The sequence below is a fragment of the Patagioenas fasciata genome, chromosome 1, assembly GCF_037038585.1.
Source record: "Patagioenas fasciata isolate bPatFas1 chromosome 1, bPatFas1.hap1, whole genome shotgun sequence".
Classification (NCBI taxonomy): domain Eukaryota; kingdom Metazoa; phylum Chordata; class Aves; order Columbiformes; family Columbidae; genus Patagioenas; species Patagioenas fasciata.
In genome coordinates, this window is record NC_092520.1 from 202,015,684 (window position 1) to 202,031,469 (window position 15,786).

The window sequence follows — 15,786 nt, forward strand, 5'->3', positions numbered from 1 at the left end:
TAAATATATTAAGTTCAGTGACTAACTCAATTCCAACTGTTATGGAAAAACAGCTCTGTGAATGTCAAATGAAGCATTTTAGTGTACTACTACTATTAACTAGTACTTACAGTGTTATGGGAAGCAGATCTTTACGTCCATACTCTACCAGTAAAAGTTTGGTCGTATCTTAAGCACCAGAATGGACTGAGTGTTGTTGTATGTTACCAGTAATCCAGCTGCCTTACATCAGGTGACTGGTGTCTTAGGGGCAGCATTACCAGTTGAGATGATAATCAATAAAGATAATGCCTCTGGATCCGTGTCACCAGAATCCCACAGAGGGAGGAGAAGCCGCAGTAACCTCATCTGCTCCCCAGAAGTGTGGGGTAACCAGAGTTGTGATCACCTGAGAGCAGGCGGCACGTGGACAGACACACGTGCCCCACTGCCCGCAGCCCTGTCTGGTCTCACCGTGAGAAACAGGGCTTTTCTTATTTCTGGGGAGTTTCTCCTGCCAAGGAAGATGATGCCAGAGCTCAGTGAGATGCTCAGCAAATACCACATTGGAAAGGGGAGAAATGGAAGCTGTAGGACCTAAGACCCAGCTGCTGCTAATCACAGTCGCACAGATAAAGCTCTCCTGCTGTAGGATGGTCAGAACTGAAACCAGTTGTGGACAATCTATCAATTGCTGGCTGCCAGATACCAGTTATCAAATCCTTCCTGCAGTAAACCTGTCATTAGTCCTGCTTCTTCCTTGTTCTCTCAAATTAGTTGGTAGACTCTCGCTGTTGGTTTTGTCTCTTCTCCCACCTGTACGTTTTGTTTCTCTTTTTTTTCTTGCTGGTATTTTAAAATACTTAAAATATTAGTCTGACTAGATTGAGTGCACAAAAGATGTCCTGCTTCTGGAACATATCAGGGCATTCTTAGGAAATAAGCTTTTTAAATACTTTCTGTTCTTAATAACAGTTGCAAGTGTTGGTTTGACTTCCATAATTAGGTTGGAATGCATATAACAGAAAGCATATAGCTGAATCATTTTTTAATTGCGTATTTTTTTGTTGTGTTGTAATTTTGGGGTGCAACCGAGTCACCTAAATGTAGGTTTTTGGTGTAATTCAGCATGGCCTGGGATATCTCAGGTCAGACCAGACAGGCCTCCAGCTTAAAGTTCAAGAGATGCACGAATCCTCTGCTAGTCCTGTGTCACAGCTGCCAGTCTTTTGTGAATATCTTGAATAACTCAGGGCATCTGAGATGGCATTGACTGATTTAAAAATGCAAAATGAAACCCTGCATGATTATATTATGCAACCAATTTAATGGGGCTTTCCATTTTCTTTATTCCTAATTTCTCCTTTCCTGCATATTTCCTCTTCTCTCTTCCCTGTAGCAATGTTCAAATGAAAACCAATTTTATAACCCCTGAAACTCTTCTGTTTCTAGAACTAGAATAAAAAGAGATTCAATGTTATTTGTATGTTGAGATAATATATGAAAAGTACTTTAGTACCTTTCATGCAGTATCCATTGTTGGATACAATACAACATCGGAGAGATTTTAGTAGTGATACCTTTTGAAGACTTGTCTGAAAAATTTGCATGTGCTAATAGTATGCTTATGTCACATTGTGTGTACACAATATTTTAGTTTGGAAATACAAATGGTCTCCTATGCTTCTATATTGTATTGCTCTGATGCAAAAACTTGAGATGCACCTTAAAACTATGATTATTCTCAGTAATAGCAGTTACAAATGTTCATGGATTTGTAACTATACAGAGATTTGAAAATAAGCACATTTAATTTCATTTTTTAATATTTAAATGTATTTGAAATTTTGAACTTGTCATTAAGATAAAATTATGCTTCTTTTGTACCATCTTTTTTCAGAGTTTGGCAAAGGAAAGTCAGGAAGGCTGTTTGGAATCAAGTGATCTTACTGTTGGACATAAAACATCCCATTTACCAGAAAAAGCCTTATTACAGGTTTGTGACGGTGTTCTTTTTTGTTTTTAGTATGTATTTTTCATAAATGGTATATATCATGTTTTGTTGAAAATAATGTGTTTGTGCAACGGAAAGGAAGGCTTCCGTTTGCCTTGTTCACTTTGAGTCAGGTGGAATCCTTTGAAGGATGGTGATGCTGTTCTTTCCTTCAGTGGCACCTGATCCTATTCTGCGTGGCCTAACCTGATGTCCAGAAGCTTCTCTGAGCTGAGATGGAACGAAACAGAAGGAGACTCAAAAAGAGAGAACAAGAAATCAGGAAATCTGTAGGACAGCTAGAGAGTGGAACTCCTTATAGAAGTAAAGGGGTTTATTTGCAGTGAATCAAAGCTCATAAGCCAAGCCCCAAATGTGATAGAGAGCAGTTTAATTTTCTTAGAAGTTGTCGAGGGTTAAGATTGCGGGGTGACAATCAAACCCTGGCAGATGTATTGTTAACCTCCTCTCCCCCCCACTTCCCCCTTTTTACCCCTCCCTCTCCCCCCTTCCCACTCAGGACAGGCAATCGGGAGGGAAAGAAGGACAGAGAGAAGGGAGTTGGAAAAGTTAAAGATGTTTTACTAATGCTACTAATAAGAATAGAGAAAATAATACAAAATATACAAAACCAATCTTGTAAGTCTCAGCAACTGCAGAGCCAGCACCCAAAGTCCTGGATTAGACTCTGTAGCCAACCGGAGCTGGATTCAGTCTCTCACTAGGCCTCAGTTCGCAGGGACGACCAGCAAGGTCCTCTCCTAATGTCAGCCATGAGGAAAAAGGGAAAAAGGGCAAAGGGACGAGATCCTCGTGATCTCCCACTTTTATATGAAGTATTCACGTGAATGGAATGTTATACACCATTGGTCAGTCTCTCAGTCATCAGTTTCTCGTTGCCCCTCTCGCGAGATGTCCATCCGTGCTTATCAATAAGTTTGCATTCCATTGCTAGGTTTAACCAAAACATGTGTTGGGTTCTCCAGGAAAATGCAGCTTTAGCTGACAGGCAAATTCACTAAAAGAGAAACTTGTTTTTAACAAAACCAGGACAGAAGTACAGAAAAGACTGTATGGACATTATGCAGCTGCTTAAGACAGGAAAAATCTTGCTAGACCAGAAAGTGAGAGGAGAGGAATCTACTGCAAGGGCACACTGCATAGGGAGAGGTTTCTGCCCAAATGTTTTTATTCGGTTTGTTTAAAGTGTTTGTTTAAAAGGTTGCTTTGTTTAGTATTTTTGTATCCTTGCAAAATTAACTTTAGAGAGTGAAAGCTCGTTAATATGGTGACTGCTAGAAAAGAAGGTAGTTCTACCCACAAGCAAGAAATTTGATTTGTAGCAGTATTTCAGAAAAAGAACAGAGTTATTAACTACTGGTTGTAGGACCTTCAGTTACAGGGGTCAGTTCAACTAAATTATAGGTTGGTTACTGACAATAATTGCCATTGAGGGATACATTGGAACTACTTACTGTTAAAATATTTTCATTTTCCCTTCTTATTTATAAGCTTTAATTTGCCCTACCATGTCTTTCCATTAATTTATCACTGAAAAAACATTAAAGTAGTATTTCAGATAAATGTGATATTATTTTCTTTTAAATAGTATGGACTATAGTGAACTCAAAATACAGGTTTTATCCAATGAAGTCTAAAATCCAGATGCAGAGACTGAATTTTAAGCATGTGCATAATGCCCCTGACCTCACAAGGAACTTGAATCTGTAAGCTGAATCATGTACATACTTTACAGACCTTCCTCACCAAAAATACAGCATGCTTTTATTTTTCTTGATGTTATCTGTGTGGGTTCCAATGGTGGTGTATATGGTCTTCATGGATGTGAGGCCGATTTATTTTGACTTAGGCCTTTTGTTGGGGTTTAGTCTGTGCTATATTCTTAGTGCTGGCTCATTCAGTAACAAGAGAACTTCTGCTGTCAAATGACTCAGATATGGGCCCCTTGCACAGCAGTAGCGTCTCTCCTCAAGAATTTGCAGGTCACAACAATCATACTTCTCATTACTAAGACTTTGATACAAGTTAAGGAAGAATCTCTAGTATGAACCTCTTCTTCAAAAGCAGTGCACTAAAAAGGGAATGTTCTTCCTATACAAGTGTAAAAATCAGTAAAATAGAGAGATTAATTTACCGCATGAGTAGCAGAATGACCAAGACTTGATCTACAGTGGCATCTCCTAATGTTCTCTTTCCTAGTAAGGTAGTGTTGTACACTACAATAGCAGTATATATAAAAGATAGTATGTGTATGTGTATATATAGTTTTTTATATACAAATCAAAAGTGGTATTATAACTTACATGTGTCCATACCTATCCAACTTGTCATACATAGAAATAAATAAGTATTCAAGTTTTCAGGAATTCTGAGGTCAGTAGTAGCTTCTTTTCTTCATTAAAAACCCTGAAAAAGTGTAATCTTTCTGTTAGTTCTATAACAGACAATATTGACGGTATCATTCATTTTTTGGTAGCTTGGGAGAAATCTATTTATTTGGTCTTAGTCTTTGAGCCTTGTTTTTTTTGACATCCAAACCATGAGCTCAAAACATAACATTTTCAGCTATCTTCATAAGTTGCCCTTTTTTGAGGTCACATCATGTTCACAGTTACATGTGCTGCTGTCGCAAGGAATCAGAGCTCACAGGCATAAAGACTATGCACATGAAAACCAGAATCTGGATATTAACATATCCAAAAGAATGATAGCTATTCTGAGGTATGTAGCCATACTTTTTGATTAAGGCTACAGACCAGCTGTAAAAATACATTATATAGTTTTCTCTTCTGTTTATATATAAATTTAATTTTATAGCCTATATAAATCAAATATATTGACAAGTGTTACTTTAGTGGCTTAGCAGAAAACATTGGTGTCTTCCGTTTCTAGAGCGATTCCAACTCTGAGGTCTGGAGCTGAAAAGCAGGGTAGTTTGCCAGCTTAGACTTTGGCCCCATCATAGTGCATTTATGAGGAGAATGAAGTAAGAACTGAGAATTCTACTGATTTGAATAGGAAATAATGCTCTAAAGAATTGGAAGAAAGAAAAATTGTGTTATCCATACAAATTTTAAGGCATATTTCTGTGATCCATATACAAATATGCCATTGTAGGAAGATACATTATTTTTGTTTGTATTAAATAACATTTGCATGTCTAAAATCCAAAAGCTAGAGCTAAGGAAATTGTATGTCATAAAAGAAATCAAAACTAATGATATCACTGCAGTGAAAACACCCAGCAGGTAATAAAATGCAAAACAACAATAGGGTAAGGTGAATTTATAGGGAATATTATTCAAAACTCTATTGTAGTAATGACAATGTTGAGTTTTTCACTAGAGGGTGATCAATATCTGTTGGATTTTCAGGAAACAGTAAATAACAGGTACATCTTTGAGTATTTTCAAATCTGCTGATTAATTAAAGAGATCTTTAACTAGCAGTATGCCCATTCTGGAATATGCTTTATTTTTGATCACAGTTCTTTTCTTGTGACTGTTCTGCTCCTGTGCAAAAAGATATCTGTCAGTTTTTATTTACTGCTGAGATAAGACCCATCCTCAGGGCCAGCTGGAAACCATTTACTTTGTAAATTACAGTTTCCTAAAAAAGTCAGTGGTACCACAATACCCTAATGTTGAGTTGCTGTCAGAAAATGATTGCTGTGCTTTCAAGGCGGCTACTGTGGTCTTGACCTAACATGAAATAAATGTTTCAACAGGCCTTTTCAGAACGGAAAATCAAAAGGTTACTAGGCAAGGGAGTGTCAAATTAAAAGCCTTGTTTTTGTTCTTCTAATATGAAACTAAACCCTGTTAATGAATAATAATACACTCAGTATTTTCTTTCTCATTCTAACAAGCCAGATAGATCTAGTTATTCAAATACTTTTTGTGAGCTGTGTCAAAAATCCTTAGAGTTTTAAATTAGATTGAGTTTTGAAATTAAGAGAACAATCTACATGTCAGAATTAAACAGACTTTTGGTTAGAGAAGCCTGTGATAGATCAAACTATAATTATCATGGGATGCAAGTCCTTGGAGGGACAGGGTATACAGAAGGAATTTGTTATTGAAAAGGGCCTACACATTTCTGTACTTTAAAAAAATCAGTGTAAGACACCAATGGCATTCTGAGCCACTTAAATATCTTTTAAATGAGTGTGCCTGTAGCAAACTTTCAAGATTCCAGAATAAAAACATAAAGGCATAAAGCCTCACTTTAAAAATTGGTTTAAGTAGTTTATTTGAAGTGAATAGAGACAGTTTGTGGAACAGCAGCATATTTTGAGGAGCAGACAAATTGCTTGGATGTATTACCATGAGATTAAATGCTAGTGGTAAAAGGCGCATTATCAGTGATTTTCCTGCCTAATTTGTCATTTTCTAGCTAAAGAAATAATAGCTTTTGGATTGTTTCCATAGGTTGAAACAGAAAATATTTTTAAATCTTGGTAGAATGCTCTTGATATTTCTGCTTGTTTCTTTTAATTGAACTTAATATCTATGATAAAAATAGGTCCTAGCTGATGTGTTTTTTGATCCTGTTCATTCCAGTAGAACTGCACAGAATATAAATCAGGTTAAAAAGTTGACGTTACCAAGGGAATATTTCTGTTAGTGAAACATATTTTTTATTAGAGCATCTCTTTTTTATTCTAACAGGTTTTTAGTGACTCATGTATTATAAAGCATATTTTGGTATAACTGAGGTAACCCACACTTTGGTACTCCATGGACTCCACACTTGCATAGGTGGTTACTCTTTCTTCACTTCTTAGCCATGTTGATTACCAGAAGTGAAACAAAATTTACAGTTATTTACTTACTTTTACAAAGGTGTTATGTGTATTGTTTGGAGTCCCAATACTCATTTGAGTCTCAAAGCCTCTGTTTGACTCAGGAATTCTCTTGTGCCTGTACAGTTGGAGTGAACTCTGTACAGAGTATGCATTCATTTTTCTGGAGCATATTTCAAATCATACTTCATGTACTGCTATAATGAAAACCAGATTTCATTGTATGCATTATTATATGGTAAGTTCTATAACTAATATGGAAATACTCTTCTATAAAACACACTGGTATCTTTGCTATGTGTTCTGACATCTCACTGTTAAGGTAAATATCTTAAGTACCAAGCTCTTTGAAAATGTGTATTAATAAGTAGTATTTAATTTGTTGTTTAGGATAGGCGAATATGAAATAAGTTTAATAGAGCAGTGCTTCTTATTGAATATAGTTTTTAATATCATGTATGTCTGGTTTTCTGATGCAGGTTTTCCATTATGTAAATTTAGTTGATCTGGCAAGATGTGCTCAAGTTAGCCAAACGTGGATGCTGCTAACACGGAACAGTTCGTTATGGAGTCATGTGAGTAAGATAATCACTGTCAATATTTTCTTTCAGTTTTATTTATTTTAAAAAAGAGTGAGACATGGAGGTAGTTTCAGAATGCTAAATATCTAGGATAAAAGCTTTATCCCAGGATATGACTTGTTCTACTCAGCTACATTAATAAAAAAATAGGAGCAACTGAAATGAAATTGTCTGTGATATTAAAAAAACATTTAAAAAACAGTGGAACTGAAAGAGAATTGGCTCGTCTATAGCCCACTAAATTTCAACAGTTAAGTGAGGTGTTCTAGGCTCCCCAGGTAATCTAAACAGGTACTACAGGACTACTGTGGGAGTTGTAAACTCAGTTACAGATACTCTGAGGCTATTTGTATTTACTCTAGAGAGACTCTTGTCATCCCTAGAACAAGTGGTGCAGGCCAGCTCCCTTCCATACTCATGAACTCTTAGAGTTGCTGAGGTGGTCACTGTCTCATGAGCACATGTCAGTGCCCACGGTACTGTGGTGTGTCTTCTGCCTTAGCAGCCCAGCTCCCTGGCACACACATTTCAGTCAGCTTGCCTTCTAAAGCACATTGTGTGACCATGCTAGCATGGCCTGTTTGGGGCCACACCTGAGACAGCTACTCTATCTTTTCCTTGAACTTAAAAATACAATCACAGTGCTCATTGCTATTGCCTTCAGAAATGCTCATGAGGCTTCAGGTGTGAAGAACTACCTCAAGACTCTCCTATCCTTTGGCAGTGTTTTAAGACTAGCTGTGGCACCCCAACTGACACCACTGTTGCCTCTGTATCTTTGCCTCACATATAGCTGTTTATCATCAGCACAAATAAAGACTAAGGACAGATTTTTAAAAGTGTTTGGGCACTTCAAACATGATTTAGTCAGATTTTAGGCCCTCAAGTCTGAAATTACAATCCAAAATATTCTGTGCATCTTCTGCATAATCATAATCCTGGAGATGTCTAATCTGATAGGATTGGAGCTGGAAGTTTGTGATGACGATAGTGATCAAGAAGATTGCTTTTCTCGTTTCTGGAAGAGCTGCATGGCTTGCAGAGCTTGGTGTGAAGAACCAGAAGGGCTGCTCTGCAAGGGAAGGCAAGCTGCTTGCCAAGGGTGCTAGAGGGCCATGCAGGAGCAGTGTCCACCATTGACAAGGGGCACAGTCCCACAGAACCTGAGCAAGAAGAGCAGAGTGGTCCAGTGAGAGTGACCAGGGTCAACCGCCCACCAGAGACTGCCAGCCAGCCCTGTAGGGAAGGGGAATCTCCATGGTCAAGTCAGAAAGTGACTTCCATGAGTGAGGGTCAGGGTCAGCCAGACACATGGCTGGACACAGACATGCCTCAAGTCTGGTTCAGGGAAAGACTGAAGGCAAGGGCATGAGCTTAAGGGCAGCTCCTGAGCCAAGCGAGGAAACCTACAATGAGACTTCTCTAGCTCTTTCACACAATGAATTGTTTTTGCAACCGTCATATCCAGGGTTGCAGTGCTGCACCATGTGGGAGCTGACCTTGGACTCAGCTAAATCCCTGAGAAAGGAACAGGTTGCAGAGGCTGTTGGTGAACCCAGGGCTCTGACATGAGACACCTCTCTCCCACTTGAAGAGATCCATTTGGGATCCAGAAAGTGAACAGAGTTGTGCTTTGTGAGGCTGAGAAGAGATCTGAACTTGTTCTGTCCCCTGAGTGGGACACAAGCTATAGTTCCCAGGCAACTGGAAGCCTTTATCTGCCCTCCTGACTGAGGTGAGGAAGTCCTGGAGGGCTCAGCAATGCCGCTTAGATGTCCTACAGTGTTTCTAGCAGCTGCCTGTTTTCCATGTGGGTTTCTTTAAACTGACTTTCTGATGTGCTTAGCTGTCATGTATATTCTGCAGAGTCTCTGCTCAGGTTTGAGTTGTTGAATCTACCCTGTGTGTCAACAACTAAAAGACACCGTAGTGCCCAGCTTGCACGTGCCTGGAGCCTTTATTAGGTCTGCTCTTAAGTTACTGTGGTGAATTCATGATCTCAATGAAAGTAATACTAAAACTTCTGATAATTTTAATGTAAGAAGAACAAAATCCTAATAAGAAAGTGAAAAAGTTGAAAAAGTTCTGAACTCCTGACTTCTTGGTACTGTAACCACTTCCAAGCATTCTGCATAGAAATAACGGTGATTGGTTTTTCCAAAGGATTTGGGTAATTTACATATATTATGAAATGTGCAACAAACAGATGTGGCATAGCTGTAGCAGATTATACAAAAAAAAAAAAAAGCTTTTCCTGACTTTTTGATGAACAAATGTAAAGAAAGCATGAAAAAGTCTTCTCCAAAAATGAGATATTTCTTATTAAATATTTCTATGTTGACTTTCCTTCTTTTTTTTGAAACACTTTGTAGATAGTTAAAACTATTTTCTAGTAATTTTTGTTAAAACTTCTTAAACTTGAACTTTGGACGGATACTAAGAAAAATTATGTTTTTAGTCAAAGATCTAGATCTATCAGCCTGGAACTTATATCACTTAAGGATTCTTCTACTAAAACTGAGATGGTAGGTTACGTATTCTTGATATCTTCATGTATCAGTAGACCATTAATTAGGAAAAAAATAGTTTTAGCAACCTTATGATTTTATACATCTTGTCAGTTCAGAACTTACCTCAGCTTCATAAATACTTTAGACTCATGCTTCCTCTACATTTAAGTATTTTTAGTCAACTGTCTAGAATTTTTATATGTGTAATACACAGACATTTCTGTGTTTTCCAGACTATTGATTCACTGTTTACATAGAACTTTGTACATTTACTAGTGATTTTCATAATGATGTGTATTTTGTATGTACTACTTATTTTTAATACTGGATTATATATAAATTGTTTAAATTTTTAGATCAATTTTTCATCAGTGAAGCATAAAGTTCAGGACCAAGTAGTAGTAAATATATTGCAGAAGTGGCGTCTATATGTATTACGTTTGAATCTTCGAGGTTGCTATTCTCTTCACTGGCCTAGTTTTAAAAGTATCAGTAAGTATTACATGTATTTTTAAAATTTTAATTCTCTCCTTAAACTGTGTCTTCACTCCATCTTCACTGTTGTCCCATTTTATTGCCTGTATTCTTCTCTGTACGTCCAGCCATAATGAAGCAATGAGATGCGTAAAATTATCTGTGGCTACCCTTCCTTCATTGCAGTCTTCAGGCCCAGCAATATCCATAGGTCTGAGCATTGCTAGAATGCCATAGTGTGGTTTATATTATGTGTGAAACGCTGTAATATGACAAATCAGATTGGAATGCAAACACATGCTTAAATATATATTAGAATGCCAGAATCCAACTCTGCTGAGATAATTATCACAGAATCATAGAATGGACCTCTGGAGATCATCTAGTCCAACCCCCCTGCTCAAGCAGGCCCGCCTAGAGCAGGTTGCCCAGCACTGTGTCCAGATGGCTTTTGAATTTCTCCCAAAAGTGGAGACTTCACTGCTCCCCTGGGCAACCTGTGCTCAGTCCCCCTCATAGTAAAAAAGTGTTCCCTGATGTTCAGGTGGCACCTCCTATATTTCAGTTTGTGTCCACTGCCTTTTGTCTCCTCTGTCACTGGCCACCGCTGAAAAAGCCTGACTCCATCTTCTTTGCACCTGCCCTTCAGGTATTTGGGTACCTTGGTAAGAGCCCCCTGAACCTTCTCCAGCTGAACAGTCATCACTCTCTGAGCCTTTCCTGACAGGAAATATACTCCAGTCCCTTGATCATCTTTTTGCCCATTGTTGGGCTCTGTCCATCATGTCCATGTCTCTCTTGTACTGGGGAGCCCAGAACTAGACATGGTACTCCAGGTGTGGTCTCAGTAGTGTTGGGTAGAGGGGAAAGATCACCTACCTTGACCTCCTGGCAATACTCCTCCTAAGGCAGACCAGTATGCCTTTGTAGCAAGGGCACATTGCTGACTCACGTTCAACCTGGTGTCTACCAAGACGCCCAGGTCCTTTTCTGTCAAGCTACTTTCCAGCTGGGCTGTCCCCAGCATGTACTGGTCCCTGGGGTTCTTCCTATCCAGGTGCAGGATTTTGCACTTGCCCTTGTTGAACTTCATGGATTTCCTGCCAGTCCATTTCTCCAGCCTGTCAAGGTCCCTCTGGATGGCAGCATGACCCTCTGGTCTATCAACCTGCTCCTGGTTTGGTGTCATCTGCAAACTTGCTGAGGGTACACTCTGTCTCATTGTCCAGATCATTAATGAAGATGTTAAACTGGACTGGACCCAGTATAGACCCCTAGGATATACCACTAGTTACTGGCCTCCAACAAGAGGCTCACAGACACAAAAAAACCACCACACAAACAAAAACAAAGCCCACGACAAACCAAAACAAAAAAACCCAACAACTAAGAAAGAAACAACCACCAGAATTCAAGCATGGTCCAAGGTATTAATGTGGTGTTCAAGGTTTAGCACAAATATTAGGTACTTGATTCCATTGCCAAAACAGAGTCTCTCTGGATACAGAAAAGCATCTTGGTCCTTCCTGGTAACATGTGTTACCATGTGACCATGTGATCAGAGGTTAATTGCATTTTGCAATAGTATCAGGTCAGAAATCTTTTTCTCCATGCAGTTGTGTGCTCCACTAAGCAGAGAATTGGGCAGGAAAAATCAGTCTTTATGGTCAGTGTTATAGGTTGGTGCTGGCTGTGGAAGCGTACTTGATTTGTGAAGAATTACCTGCATCTTAACTGTCATTCAGCCATTTTATCATGAAGAGTGTCTCATCTTGGTAGTGTTTTAATGAGAAAAACTCTTCTGCTACAACTATGCAAGATCCCAATAAATGTTTTTGATTCCTGGCACAGCTTTACTTCAGTACTTCTGAAGCAGAAGAATGTTACTGATCGGCTTTTTTCCACTCTAAATCTGAATTGAATGCAAATGCTTTTAAAAAAATGTTTTCATTTTCCAAATAAAAAGTGTATTTTGAGACTATAGTTCATACTTTTGGAGACTATAATTATTTTGTTATTTAATCAGCTAATAAATGATTGAAATTGCTGATGCAGCCTATAACAATTTCAGTGTGTTTTCTTTTGTTTTAGAAAGGGACAGTGTAATTATGAGTGAGAACAATTTGCTCTCTAGAATGGCGATGGAAAAGAACAACTGGCTGAGAAGAAAAAGTATATTTGATCATGGTCTTGGCTTTTAAATCACAGGATAAAATAACATTCTCAATGATATCATCATACAAGTTGTTTAGTGAAATAATTTAATTCAATATTATAATGAACTTTGGCAACTAATAAAGTAAGCAAGCGAAAAAAAATCATACAGGGCCATGTCAACTCCATCCTAGGGGCTGTACTTAGAAATGTGAAATCCTTTTATGATTTTGTTTTCCTTATGTATTTGCAAAACTAAAACTGTAGTATTTTTATAGTGTTTAAAGTTAAAAGCATGTAAAGAACAGTTGCAATAGAATTAAATTTTATATACATACTGCCTTTTCTATCACATTGTTTAACTGATTCCTATCTAGTTAAAATAATGTAACTTAGAGGTATCAGCATGTTGGTTATACCAGTAGGAATTATCAGTAGGCTGATGGCCATCCATATCCATTTATCTTACATATCAAAGACATTAAATTCCATTTGTGTATCTACAAACTATGTATTTTCCATTTTTGTTGATAAGCTCAAAATCAAAAATTATGTCCATTTACATCTACTCAGTGCTATCAATTTTAAACTAATTGTGATGAATTGTGTATGGTGATCCACTGGGGCTTCTAGAAAACTGATTTATGAAGCTGTTTCTTCTAGCTTTGAAGGTACCTAGTAGTTCTTTTTAAGAATGAAACACATTTATGTCAGTGTACTAGTGGTATTTAGATTAATAACCTAATCCTTCTGTTAAAACTCATTGATACCAATCACACAGCCCACTTGTGCCATTCTTTTGAAACTCTTGTGGATGGTTTAAAATCACTGCAAAACTCTTCCTCTATCTTTTTTTAGTGATTGGAAATAATTTTGAAGTTTTCTTCCTTTGACATTTCTTCAGCTAACAAACCGTGTCAAACTGCCTGTTCAGTTATAGGCTACAGATGTGATGAACCTTTCCATTCAAAGTTCCCCAAGCTACAGTTATGACCTCATCTTTCCAAAGAAATCCAAGATTACACAGATTTTGGCAACACGTTTTTATTGTTAATGGTAAAACAGCGATGATATTAACTAGGGTTTAGATCTGTTTGGCTGGCTGATCATGTTAGTATGTTTTTGTAAATTAATTAGCTACACTTAAAAAAAATGTACTGCAACTTTGGTAGGTGGTGTATGCATGAAATAGTAGTGATTGTTTAATATCTACATATGAATGTTATATGATTCCAGCTCAGACTGTCTTTGGCAAATGAATGTGTTATTGTGCCAAAGAAAAATGAGTGTATGAGATGCATGGATTGCAGCTCAGCTGTTTGGGGTATTGTTCCACCCCCTCAGTGATCTGAGAGAATCATTTGACTTCCATGTGTGACTGGGAACTGCATTTAAAAGCTGCCATTTATATTCCTAGTGCAGGAGCTAAAATTTCCTCAGAAGCTTTTGGAGTGTTTTATTCCCAGCAGTGGTCACAGTATCAACAGACCTATCTGTTTTTCCTGCATTCTGTCATGGCAAAATGGTGCAAAATCACATTTTCTGTGTTTCATGTGTGCTGTGTAGAGAGAGGTCATCCCTTCGGGCAGCGCTGCTAGTACATAGGCTGTGTAGCAAGAAGACAATGCACCATCATGCAATGATTTCCTGGGTATGGACAGAGAAAGAAGGGGAATCAAGAGAGAAGTTACTGAAAGAAATGACTTTAAAAGCATGTAAAGGAAGAGGAAGGCCCATTAGTTTCTTTTAGACATGGAGCTACTGGGGCTCTTGTGATTAAATAGTACAGAAACAAAGAAATGTCAGCATTAAATTGTGGTGTTTCATGGAGGGTGTACTTTAGTTTACAGCGCATTTTGGAGAAGGTCAGAGAAATAGCAATTAAGCCCATAACACTGAAGCTTTTTATCCACTGTTAGTTGTTTTCCCTGTATGTATGTTTTTCAAATATATTTTTGTCGTCTTCTGTGGGCTGTCTCCTTCAGTACTATCTTAATAGTTCCTATATGCTTTTCATAGTTCCTGTATGCTTTTCCTGTTCATACAGTCTTTTCTCAAAGAATTTGCTACCAGATACTGTCAGGAGAATATACCAGCCCGTATTACCCTTGCTCCAATCTAGTATTTCCATTCTTGTGTTCTTATATGACAAATACATGCAACTGTGATTTCTGTCTTCTCTGCCACATCCTCAATGTGGGTGTCTGAAAATGCCAATGTGCAGAAAACCCTAATGGATTCCAGCTCATGGGTTTTTTGTTTGTTTGTTTAATTATAGGAAACTAAACTGCCATTTGAATACTACTATATCTATTTGAGAACCCAGAAGAACCCAGAATGACCACATACCCCGCTTAACTCTAGCTTCTACTGAGCAGTTGTCCCATTTATCACTGCAACCCCCAGGTTTTAGCCTTGATCTTAAGAGGGACATTTCATGACCTGTTTAGGAATCCCCAGGGCCTTCAAACTAGTAATTTACCACAATTAAACCACTGCTTGTGGTCCTCAGTTTTATTCCACTGCTTGTCCAACTGGTAACCTTTTGTGGACCAGAGATTAGAGACCTCTCACCCGGCTTTTATCTTGTATTCCTGGATTGCTTCTGGTACCCAGACTTTAGCTCAAGCTAGGGTGCTTTTTTTTTTGTTTGTTGCTATGGGTTTTTGTTGTTGGTTGGTTGGTTTTTTTGGTTGTTTTTGTTGTGTTGTGGTTTTTTTTTTTTTGTCATTTTTCATATATCAGCTCTTCACAGAAATTAGCCTAACATGGTTTATAAATTCATTTTTTCCTACTCAGCTTTTCTCCATTGCCTGTGCTGCCAATAACAGATGTTCTGCTGTGGTTCCATTGTCTGTCCTTTTCAATCATTCCCAGTAGCTTCATTCTGTACTGAAATAATCCTGCAGAATTTAAGAGGAGGAGGAATATTTCATTTATGTGAGATTTTTTTTCTTTCAGCACTTTTAAGTTTATTGAAAATGCCCCATATTACTGGCCAAGTGGGATATTCATGTGTCCCATCTTATCAGGATTAACCTTTAATAGAATAATTAAGATAATACTTTAATATTCCCAGGAGTAGGGATGAGTCAGATGCTGTTGTATTTGCTATAAAGTTTTTAAAAGATGTGGAAGAAATGGCTAAATTATTCCATTTATCACTAAAGCATCATTGAATATATCCATAATCTGAATAATGAAGGACATGAAGGACTGCAGTTAATGATAGGATATGTTTGCTTAAGGATTCTTCAGCATTCCTACCAC

At 37.8% G+C, this 15,786-nt stretch overlaps 1 protein-coding gene across 1 annotated transcript in view; it reads left to right on the plus strand.

The window, feature by feature from the left end:
- Positions 1–15,786, plus strand: part of FBXL13 (F-box and leucine rich repeat protein 13) — an 86,011-nt gene that overhangs the window by 12,457 nt on the left and 57,768 nt on the right. Inside the window, exons 7-9 of the mRNA XM_065862587.2 lie at positions 1,880–1,975; positions 7,277–7,372; positions 10,245–10,380. Coding sequence (XP_065718659.2) covers positions 1,880–1,975; positions 7,277–7,372; positions 10,245–10,380 — 328 coding nt within the window. The remainder of the gene's footprint in view (positions 1–1,879; positions 1,976–7,276; positions 7,373–10,244; positions 10,381–15,786) is intronic.